Below are 12,240 nucleotides of genomic sequence, written 5' to 3' on the forward strand. Positions count from 1 at the left end.
CCTTGCTGTTGCTCAGGGCTCTGACAGTCAAGCAATACCTGCTCCTCTGTGACAGCAGTGACTGCCTGCATTGGATGGCTTTTTTTCTTACAGAGAACTAAAGGGCAAGTTGTGTTTGCTGCGTAACTCAGTTTTTGTTTTTTCAGAAGATGTGTGTCCAGTCCTCTCAGTGAGGCTGCAGGTTTATGGAAGTGAAAAAATAATTGGTTGTATCACCTAAATCTGTATCATGTGCATACAGTGCTGCCAAAGTGAGATTGTGCAGCCAAGCTTCATTATGGTATTTTCAGCTACCGAGTGCTTGATTTTGATACTATTGTTGAATTTTTGAGTTTTATTTGTCTTTAGTGTACATTCAGCGGAATGACCTATGTTATAAGTAGTCTGACATGATGTGAATATTTTTTTTTTTTTGTACCTTGGATTCAGGCCTGTTGAGGAGTGTTCCCTGTCCTAGGTGTTCCAGGAGGGTTTAGGTGATGCAAGTGTTGTAGTTTGCTTGCTCAAAGTAGGCAGCTGTTGCTCATGTAGCCACTGTGCAGATGGGTGCAGTCCTGTTGAACATTGCATTAGGAGAGATACTTGAGATCCAGGGGGAAATTGCTGTGGCTCTATGTCTAAAATATTGTTAAAATCAGATCAGAAGGTATTTCTTAGTTTGTTGACAGCAGTAGGTGATAAATACTTGGGTGTTCTGTTCTGATCTGAATGAGTTGTCTGTAGGACAGCCAAGCTGGCACAGAGTTTGCCTTGCTGGAGAAGGTGGGTGCTCTGTGGCATCAAGATATTGAAAATTACTCCATGTCAGGAGCTGTGTGACACAGTGCCATGTTGAAAGTCTTGTGTTGTTTTCAGAGTCATTGTTTTTGGAGTCAGCATTGCCTGTTATTTAGGCCAAGAAACAAACACTTCTGCATAAGTGCTGTCATAAAACAGAAACAGATTTGCTTTGCATTAGTGAATTATTGCATAGTAAAGGCTGGCACAGGGCCCAGAATTTAAGCAAAACTATAGTATCAACTTCTGTATTTTGTTTTAAAAAATAAGGTTGCTTTTGATGTGCTCAAGACTCTTCTACATTTAGGTTCATTGTTGATTTAATACTGAAAAGAGTCTGAAAGTGTTCAGACCATCTATTCAGAATGGAGGTTTGATCTGTCAGAAGCGTTTGACCATCTCCACTGAGTAGTGGGCTTTGGACTTGGTATGTAGGCCCGTATGCTGTTTTCAGGGCCTCATAGAATCCTTTGTGATCCCCTGTATCTGCACATAGTTGAGTTTTTGCAGCTAGATCGGTCCACCATTTGTTCTGGATGTCACGGAGTTTCTGTTGGAGCTTGCTGCAAGCAAGACGAAAGGCTGTTTTTCTAGCGTGACAGGAAGGCAGTGCAAGATGTGCTTGGTGGGCGGTTCTCTTCTTCCTCAACAATTCCTGGCTCTTTTCAGTACCAACCGTGTAGTACAAGACTCAGCAATTCAGTCCATCACACAACAACCAGTGAAATACGAATTGGATACTGCCCCCACTCTAGGAGAAACCCTCAAGGCCATACAGCAGGTGAAAATCGGCAAGGCAGCTGGGGTTGATGGAACTCCACCTGAAGTCTGGAAACATGGGGGCCTTGCACTCCATGCTAAATTTCATGAGCTTGTGGTGCGCTGTTGGGAACTAGGCGAACTACCTTCAGACCTTCGTGATGCAGTCATCATCACCTTGTATAAGAAGAAAGGTACTAAATCAGACTGTTCAAATTACCGTGGTATTACTCTGCTCTCCATTGCTGGCAAAATCTTGGCAAGAATACTCCTGAACAGACTAATACCCGCTATAGCAGAAGAAATTCTACCTGAAAGTCAGTGTGGCTTCAGAGCCAACAGGAGCACCACAGACATGATATTTGTTCTCAGACAACTGCAAGAGAAGTGTAGGGAACAGAACAAAGGTCTCTATGTAACCTTTGTCGACCTCACCAAGGCTTTCGATACTGTGAGCAGAAAAGGTCTTTGGCAGATTTTGGAACGTTTAGGTTGTCCCCCCAAGTTCCTTAAAATGATCATCTCACTTCATGAGGATCAGCACGGCCAAGTCAGATATGGCAACACACTTTCTGAGCCCTTTCTAATAAAGAATGGTGTGAAACAAGGCTGCGTTCTCGCTCCTACCCTATTCACAGTCTTTTTCAGTATGATGCTTCAAAGGGCCTCGGCAGACCTCGATGATCAGGACGGTATCTACATTCGATATCGTACTGATGGAAGCCTATTCAACCTAAGGCGACTGAAGGCCCATACTAAGACCCTAAACCATCTTGTCCGGGAGCTGCTCTATGCTGATGACGCCGCCCTTGTTGCCCACACAGAAGCAGCTCTGCAGCGTTTAACATCCTGCTTTGCAGAGGCTGCTGAGCTCTTTGGGCTGGAAGTCAGCTTAAAGAAGACAGAAGTTCTCCATCAGCCTGCACCTCAGGAAGTCCCCCACCGTCCCCACATCACCATCGGCCAGTCAGAACTCAATTCAGTCCAACAGTTTAATTACCTAGGCAGCCTCATCTCCTCAGATGGTAAGATTGATGGGGAGATAGACAATAGGTTAGCGAAGGCATACAGTGCTTTTGGAAAACTCCATAAACGAGTTTGGCGTAATAAACACTTGAAGAAAAGCACCAAGATCAGTGTTTACAGAGCCATAGTGCTGTCTACTCTTTTATATGGTTCCGAATCATGGGTCATCTACCGCCACCACCTGCGTCTCCTAGAACGCTTCCATCAACGCTGCCTCCGTACAATCCTTAACATCCATTGGTCAGACTATGTGACCAATACATCTGTTCTCGAACAGGCAGCAATTACGAGTATTGAGGCCATGCTCCTGAGAACGCAACTGCGTTGGGCAGGGCACATCTCTAGGATGAAGGACCACCGCCTCCCTAAGATCCTGCTCTATGGTGAACTTGCCACTGGCTGCCGCAAGAGAGGAGCTCCAAAGAAAAGATACAAGGACTCCCTGAAGCAACAACTCAGCCTCGGGCATATTGATCACCATAACTGGTCCACTCTGGCCTCTAATCGGGAGGCCTGGAGACAGACCATTTATAACGCTGCTGATGCTTTTGAGAAGGCACGCAGGATCACTCTTGAGGAGAAAAGACAACGCAGAAAGAATCGAACCTTGCAGAATATACCATCTAAGGAGTCTTTCTGCTGTGTCTTTTGCAACCGGACTTGCCTTTCTCGTATTGGCCTTTTTAGCCACCAACGCGCTTGCATGAAAAATGGGTAGAGCCCTTCCCAAATCTTCGTTCGCGAAGCCTAGCCATGATGATGATGATTTAATAACTGTACGATGATTGTTAACATGCTGCTTTTTTCTCTAGTGAATTTCATGTGGATTTCTTTACACTGTTTATGTTGAAGAAATTTTTTTCATCTTACTTCATTCTATTCATGTCATGATTAGACTTTCTTGTGTGTAATAGATTTCCATAAAATTCAGTGCTCAGGTGATTGCATTAATTTTTTTCCCCTGATCACCATCATCTCTTGACTTAAAGTCAAAACTTTTTTCCTCAAAGCAGTGAGATGATTTTTTTTCTTCCTACCTGCTTGCACTGTCTCTGGGGAATCATGCAAGAATAAAATTATTACCCTGTTTGTATTGTGTCAAGAACTGGTGAAACAGAGCTATTTTATCTTTGTTCAGAGGAAATTGTAGTCTTTCATTAGAAGAGAAATTCCTAAGTATTAAAACCTTAAAGGATGATATTTTGGGTGCTCCATTTTTTTGAACCAAAACAAAAAAATTTAATGTGGCATTTTCCTCAGGCTAGTATCTAAATGGAGAGACAAATTTTCTTTCTGAAGTTTGTTCATTGAAGTAGTTCCATTGTGACATGGAGACTCTGAACTTCCTGTGTAATGCTACTGTTCTCAGACATACGAATGACTTGGATTAGGAAGCATTGATTTATCATTTCTTTCCTTTTCAGGCTGCCTGTCACAGAGAGCATTGGAACGGAATATGCTGAAAAATACAGACGAGCAGAGGAACAAGAGCTAAGTGTATCTGGAAATGATCAGCCTGTCTATAATAAACCAGGTAAAAAAGGAAATAAAAATACTGTGATCAGATACACCTGTCCTTTTTCTCCCTGTGGTTTTTTTCCCCCATCTCCTGTACTCAAAACTGTGAAACCCTTCCGTGTATTTCTTGTTTGTTTAATGATGTATGTGTATTAGTTTGTTGTATGTAAAGGCATGGTATTAAAAAGCAAATACCTTATTTTCTGGAAACCACACCATGTAATGCAGTTGCATAGATAAATGTGCATATATCTGGTTTGTTCTATTGATAAATGTAGATACATGATTGAAATAAATCTAGAAGGAAAAGATACCACTCATTAGATTCATGTCTTTGTTCTGTTTTCTCGTTTTCTATCCATGTTATTTCCATGCCTACTTGATTATTGCTTTGAACTGCCTTTAGAGGGAAATTTGATTGCACTTCTTTCCTAGGAGCTCTGGTAAAAGCAGTCTGAGGCTGACTCACTTGTCAGGGCAGCTCAGCTTCAAACTCTTACTGTGCCTCCTAATTTCCAATTTTGTTCATGTAGCTGATTTCCCAAGAAAAGGACATTTATGTGTTTTGTCTGTTCTTTGTGTCATTCTGTTAATACTTTTTGTATACCTTTGCTGATATACCAAAATTTAAAAACTTGAGAAATTTTCTAGAAATTGCTGTTGTTCAGTGCTTCTGCAAATTCTGTGGCCTCTGGAACTCAGGTAGCTGAGGAACCATATGCTGGGTCTGTCATCAGCAGAGAGGCAGTAGGTTCAGTTGGCCTGTTCAGCATGTGCAGTGCACCTGACCTGTCCCAACCACAAAATATTATCTCTTGTTCACTTGACATTACGTAAAGTTTGTGGGAGAGGAGGTATTAGAAGGTGAAAATGGGGGAATAAAGGGACTAGTAAGGAGCTTCCAATGTTGTAGTTCAGGAATGTGGTGGTGTTCCCTAGTTTTTTCATGTGCTAGCAAAGGAAGAACAACAACAAACTGACTGAGCCCAAGTTCCTTAGATGTTTCTTTAATAGGGTAGTGGTACTAATTAATGCAATGAAATACCATAGATCATTTAATGTCCTTCACCTGTTAAATCAAAATTCTGCCTAAAGTAAGCTAGCAATCTAATTTAGCAGTGCTACTGGCCTGCATAACTTTGAATGGAATTGATTGCTAGCAGTGTTCCTCCTGTAAAAGAAACAGTTATAACTTAGGCTTTTTAGGAAATATTTCTGTGTAGTCATCCTGGTATTTTATTTAAAAAATACCTGTCTTTTTCATAGTCTACCTAAAATGTTTTTCCTTGAAATTTATACCTTTTAATATTTATTCTTTCCTTCCAGTTGTAACTTACCTAAACAGCATCTAATTAGCAAACCACCTTAAAAAATTACTGAAATACTGGCATATTATATACTCTCTTATTATTAATCTGTTAGATATTTCCCTTAGTCCCTTCCCCCTCCTTCCCCCCTTTCTAGTCTTCGTCTGTGTCGTTGTCTGGAGTCTTGTTGCTTCAGGAGCTGTTCCATGCAGTGTTGATGCCTGCCTCCTCTCATCAGTGCTGTGCTCCCAGCTGTGTACGATCCAGTGGCGGGCTCTCAGCAAACTGGATAGTGACAGGACTGGAACATTCCTACGGCATTCTGAGACTGAGCTGCCAAATCCCACCTAGATGCAGAATAACAGAAATAGTTCAGAAAATCCTGGTTCTTATTGCTGTCAGTTTTGACTTACAGACATATAAGTCTCTGTCATGTTAGGATAATAGAACAAAGAAGCTCAGTAAGGGAGCATAATATTTGTACTGTTAACTTTATAGGTTATAAATGTGTACGTTGTTACACATTTGAGACTGCTACTCTTAAATGGTAATACGAGATCATGCAGATTTCAAGAGCTCCAAGAGGTATCTGTAACTATGAGCTGTATTGATCTGGAAGTGTAGGTTCTCTTTAAGAACATGAGTATTGTCATAAATTATCAAGAATTTATCTAGACTAGGATCTATGAGTTCTAGCTGTGTTGAATACAAATGTAGTCAGGAAATAATCTTCACAACATGGAAATGAGAAGCTGATTTGGCCTGAAGGTTCAGAATTGGTATCCTTTTTGTAGCTGCTTTGTTTTGGAGTTGCTGTTGCAACTGTAGATGATATCTTCTGTATAAATCGACAACCTCTTTTAAAACTTTGAGAGTTACTGAAACTGTTGTGTTTGTATTGCTAGTGTCTTGTTATTTTATGAAATCCTGTTGAGTTTAAATCTTGTGCTTTCCAATTTCTTTGAAAGAGCATATGCTTTTATACTGAGAGGACCAACAGAAATGCCTGATCTGCTTCTGTGTTGGGAAAACAGATCATCAGGGAACTGCATTTAGAGTTCTGGCTCTCGTGTAAATGATAATACTGCTGTGAAAAGGAAGCTGAAGTGATTAAATAAGAGTAGAAGAAAATTCTTTGTCACAACTCTTAGCCAAAACAAGTTGAGCATTTGCAGTTCTTCCATGGCCCATCAGACTGGTTTCACATTTGGTATTGGCCGTTTCAGGCTTTACACACCTTTGATTCACTGAGCTCATGGGATATTGTGCAGAGGGAAACCTTCTGGAGTAGTGTATATGGGACACTTGCCTAATTTGAGCATCTTGTAGAAAATGGATTTTTTTTTTCCCACCACCTCCTCCTCCCCACCCCAAAATCTGGGAATTCTAAACTGTGTGCACCAAGAGTCTTGCTCTTAAGCTTTTAAAATCCTTAATAAATTCCCCCCCCTTTTTTTTAAGCATACCTATATAATTGTTTTCATGCAGCTTTGTGGATGGCAATTTTTTTTCCTTTTCTCAATCTTCATTATTTTCATACCATTAAATGGATCTGTTCTGGAGGCGTTCTAGGTTCCATGTGAAGTAATTGCTTACAGAGAAGCAGCAATTTAAACATCATTTATGCCATATGAAAACTTCAATTATAGAATTCCTTAAATGTTTGGGATTCAGAACAGATGCATGTCAGAAAAATTAATCATATCTCAGATTTCACCTCAGAACCTTTCATATATAAAATATATGTAAGTTGAAGAGGATTGTGGAGAAGTGTTTTCTTAGAAATTTCCTTCGGCAGTCAGCGCTTCAAGACAGAAAATTGTTAGCCTGTTTTCCTCAGTCAGGAAATTTAATTGCTTTGCCCAGGCTCTGGATTAAGCTTTCCAGGGCTCAGTCAGTAGCAACTTCATGTACTTGGTGTTATGACTGAAGTGTGTGACGTATTGGTAAGTCCTTATGCTTTGTGGCTCAGTGCAGGAGCCGTGTTGTTACCTCTATCTTACCTTTCCTGGGAGCTTCCTTGCTGACTGTGGTCACTTTGTGTATTTGTAGCTCAGCAGAGGAATGATCAGGGATGTAATAAGTATCTCATTTGACTCACCTAACCAGTACTTCCTAGTATATTTTGTTTTAAGGCTCTCATTTTAATTTGCTTTAGTGGCAGATACCAAGATCCAGCTGTACAGTCTCTTCTTCCAGAACTGGTGAATACAAAAATCTAATCTTGCGTTAAAAGGATGTGTTCAAATTCAATTCAGGAAATGGGTTACCAGAGGGAATACATCTACTTATATGGCCTGCAATAACTGAGATACTGGAAAATTGCTCTTTCCATGGGCACTTGACTGTTTTAGTCATGGCAGTCAATGTGTCTCTACAGAACTTTCATAATAATTGAAAAGGAGGTAAGCAGGCAATTTCATCTTATCCATAATTGAGTTTTCTGTTTCATTTTTGCACTTGCATGCAAAATAATTTCTTTAATAGGGAAATTAATACCATTTTTCTGGATTGGCATTAATGCTTCTTATACACTGAAATATTTAGCTTGTCCTAAAACACCATGGTGGGCAGTTGTGTGCTTCCTCAATTTACCATTTTCAGGTTGGAAGTGTCCTGCATTCTCTGTGTGTCAGAATCTGAGGTGCAGGTTAGAGCATGGTGTCTTAGAATGGTGTGCACTGGTTGGGTCAGTTATTTTGGTCTTACGAAAGTTTTCCAGAAAGTATAAGCAATTGAAAAGTTTGTACCTTTTTTGCTGGTAAGTCTGTAGTCCTTTAGCTCCTTGACTCTGTATATTTGTCTGTATTGGCAGAAGTTCAGTTCTCATCTGGGGAGAAACTCGGATATGAAAAATAGAAAAGAAAAACCCCAAGCAAAACCAAACAGTTGAAGGCAACTAGACTGTGTGCTACAGAGTTCACAGTTAAATGTTGTTTAAATGAGTAGAATAACTTTGGAACTTTTCATAGGGATGTATGTTCAAGTGTTTCTCTTCTGCGGCAGGTCTTCATGGTACAGAACAACACCTTTCGTTTTTAAAATATAAAGGTGAAACTTCTAAGGTCTCTTAAGATGGTTACTCAAGTTCTCCCATCCCCATTTTGTTTTTTTTATTCACTAATGATCATAGTAGGTTTCAGATGAAGTTTGTGTCCTCAATTTGTTAGGGTGGGCATTTTCATGGCTTCTTAGGTCACGTCAGTGTTCATCTGAAGTCTCCAGTTCACTGGAGCCCCAGTCTGTGCTGTCTGCTCTAGACAGAACTCTCACAGTTGTCATGGTATTAGTTCCCCAGGCAAATTCAGTAATGTTTTTTTCCGTTTAAGCACAGTCTACGTGTCTTGAAGAGAGAAAAAACAAACCATACAGCTTTTAGTACTTGTAGCATCTGCTATGTGCTTGCATGGCTGTCAGTTCTCAAACTCTTTGTGTTGATGGTGGCTAACATTGGATCACCATTTCCTTCTGGGATAATTTTTTTCCAAATTTCTGTGTTAAGGAGAAGGTAAGATGTTGCTGTCATAGAACTGTTATATAAAAAGCAATATTAAAAAAAGTTATGTTTCAGCAGTGAAAAAAAATTACATATACAAAATTGATTAAATTAGATTATTCAGCAGGTACGTGACTATTGGTGGCTGTTTCTTTGTTTCTGCTTTGGTCCTTTGTATTTTTAAAATAAATTTTTAAATTGAATTTTAGGTCAATGATTTCTTACTAATGCACTGTCTTTTTACTGAATTACAGAGGTTTAAATTATTAATTTTTTTTTAACATTCCCTCCTTATTTATAAGCACTGTTAAAAAATTGCTACTGTCTTCTATTGTATACTTTGAACGTGCTTTTCAAAATTGCATTTGTTTCATGGAAAACCTGATAGAGGTGGGAAGGCTATGTTCCTTTATCAGGAATTTGCTGACACTGGGATCTGTTTCGTAGCAGCTTGAGGTTTCTTCCAGCATTGGCCAAATCACACAGAGCTATGGATGTCCCAGAAGTGACATGTTTGTGCCAGAGGGAAGCCAGTCAGCCTCTGTACAGTGTTGCTGTGACAGAATGTTATATATGAATTTTTTTCTGGGGAATATATTTAGAAACTTGACCAAAAGTATTTTAGAAAGGACAGACAATATTTTCAAGGCAGGCTGCTAATAAGTTCTGGTTTTCTGTGTGTTCAGCGGTGCTAAATAAATCCTTGTGCAGTGATCACCTTTAACTGTTGCATTATACAGAGTCCAGGTAAAGAACCTTTCTTGTTGCAGAGTGTGGCTTCAGGAAAACTGTTTTTTAGTGCTTTGTGAAACTGTCTTGTTGAACTGTACGCTGTTTTAATGTGATAATAACTTAATTAGGGGGCTTGGAGCACATTCAGGTGTAGTACACACACAGAAACATGTTGTTCTGCCTGCTTTTGCTTCACTGCTGTGTGAGGTTGTTACAACCTTTCCAAAGAAAGGGAGCTATAACTGCAGTCAAGTATTGAGGTTATAGCCTTTATTTTAAAGTAATTATTGCCTTTGTAAAAAGAATACCAGATTTCTTTCTCACCAGTCTGCTTATTGGGGAAATAATGCCATAAAAAGAAGTGAAGTGTGAGGTTTTATTACTTCTGTGCAAGTAAGTCAATTTTGCCGTAATACCTGGTGAAACCCATTTGAAATAGAAAGCATTCCTGCTTCTGATTTCGTTATGATGGGGTTTTTTTAGCCACATCCTTTAATTGCAACTTACAAAAAACGTCTTGTCTAGGTTTTCCCCTTCTGCACTTCCTCTACAACTGTCTGACAGCAGACCTCTGAGAGAAACTCATACTGGCACTGTGAGATTTTTGTCCTGTGTTACCCAGTGATAACAGTGACTAACTCCTGCCATGAGACTGCAGAATGTAGTATCATGTTGAAGGGTCATCATGGTGCTTACCAGATTTGTTTTAACTGCCAGGTGGTAGATATATAATTGCCTTCCTATCAAATTATGAGTTATTTTACACTGTGGATCCAGTAGACTCTAGAGGAAAAAACAAAGGCATATGAATAGGGCACATTTTTTCAGAATTGTAAATTCTTGACTGCACAGGTAGAATTTGCACTTGTAATGCAAACGGTGCAAAAATACTGTTTTAAATTAAGAGAAAAGCATATAGAATTGTATACATTTCTTACACTGAGGATGGTTTATACACAGAAGCAGTATTTTTTCGGAGTTGCTTCCAGTAGAACAGCAATTGCATAAACCTAGAAAATCTCCAACAATCTACTGATATTAAAAGTATTAGTTCTATTAATACTCACAAGTATGCAATTCAAATTTTAGAGAAGTTAGGTTTCCAAATCCTGTGATCATAATCTCTTGCTGGATTTTCTTTTTCTCTATTGAAATAAATTATTCTTGGTTATTTTTTTGCCTAGGTACTTCATTGTCTCTGTGTCAATCAGGTGATTCAACTTCTATACCAAAAATTAAACATAAATATGTGAATATGCCTACAGCCAAACACAGGGAAAAGGTAATGTCAGTGTACTTTCTCTCATGAAATAAAGCTGAAAATAATGTTTTGTTGTGGTTTGGGGGTGGGGTTTTTTGTCTTCTTTTTTTGGTTGGTTAGTTGGTTGGGGTTTTGTTTGTTTTTAGAGGGGAAACTTTGTGTTTTAAACATTGTACAAAACTTTCGGATTTTGTACAAAACCACTGTATAAAATCTTAGAGGAAAAATCACTGCTATTATACTTTAGAGGTAGTCATATAAAATATGTGTGTGTGCCAGTATTCTTTTCTGTGATATTCTGATGTATTTTAGAAGTCCAGTTATCTCCACATTCCTAGAAGATGATGGCACAGTGTTTTACAGAGATTAGATGTGTGGCCTGGAAGCTGTTGATATTTCAAGTCTGTTAAAAATCTGTTTTGTTTTGTAGACTTACGAGTTTTCTTGAAAAATTGTTTCAGATACTGTCTCTGATACAAAACAATTCAGTTGTGATTGTAGAGGGAGCAACTGGCAGTGGTAAGAGCACACAGATACCACAATATGTTCTGGATTATTGCATGCAGCAATCTATCCACTGCAACATTGCTGTTACCCAGCCCCGGAAAATCAGTGCCAGCAGCCTTGCCAGGTGGATTAGCAAGGAACGATCATGGACTCTAGGTGGATTTGTGGGATACCAGGTATAAAAGTTTTAAATGCTGTTTAAAAATGCATTAAAAAGTGCTATGTCTTCTTTCTTAATTGCTTCTAAAGAGATCCAGCATACTGAAGTAATGTTAGAGAATCTGCTTTTAAAGCAGAATGGCTGTTTTCTAGCTGTCTCCTGCTAAATGTTTGTAATTAAATCAACTTTTAAAGTTGAATAACTATAAATCCTGGTGGAACTCCCACAGAAGTATTTTTCTGCACTGGGCACACCTACATTATTAATCACTGTAATTGCTGCAGGAGAATTATATTCTGTCTTTTTTTTTTTACTTTAAACTCCTTAATTAACATACTTTATCTGTTTAACTTTACTACATTTACCTGTCAGCTCTGTCAAAACTTTCATGCAGTTATGGCCAGATTGTTCTGTGAACATCCTGTTGTTTCTTCTTAGCCTGTGAAAACTTGGACTAGTTTTTCCTGTTAAATCTGTCTCCTCCTTTTGCCTTGTCCAGCTCAGCTTCAAACTCAGTTATGTCCTTCCATTTATAAACTGGATGCCACTTTCCTCTTTTGGCACGGGTTACTTCATCTGTTACCCCACATCCACTTTCTTCCATGGCCCATCTTGCCCCATCTGCTTCCCAAGGTGTCTGCTACTGTACCAGGCCTCTGTATCCCTACATTACAATAAATTCCTGTCCCAACGAGGC

The 12,240-nt window shown here is 39.2% G+C and overlaps 1 protein-coding gene across 2 annotated transcripts in view; it reads left to right on the forward strand.

Annotated features, from left to right (window-relative positions):
* TDRD9 (tudor domain containing 9) overlaps positions 1-12,240 on the forward strand; it is a 73,886-nt gene that overhangs the window by 16,757 nt on the left and 44,889 nt on the right. For both annotated transcript variants that reach the window (XM_027674081.1, XM_027674082.1), the window contains exons 2-4: positions 3,987-4,096; positions 10,800-10,897; positions 11,338-11,559. In XM_027674081.1, coding sequence (XP_027529882.1) covers positions 3,987-4,096; positions 10,800-10,897; positions 11,338-11,559 — 430 coding nt within the window. The remainder of the gene's footprint in view (positions 1-3,986; positions 4,097-10,799; positions 10,898-11,337; positions 11,560-12,240) is intronic.

This window comes from Neopelma chrysocephalum, unplaced genomic scaffold (assembly GCF_003984885.1).
Source record: "Neopelma chrysocephalum unplaced genomic scaffold, ASM398488v2 Primary Assembly neopelma1_24, whole genome shotgun sequence".
Lineage (NCBI taxonomy): Eukaryota > Metazoa > Chordata > Aves > Passeriformes > Pipridae > Neopelma > Neopelma chrysocephalum.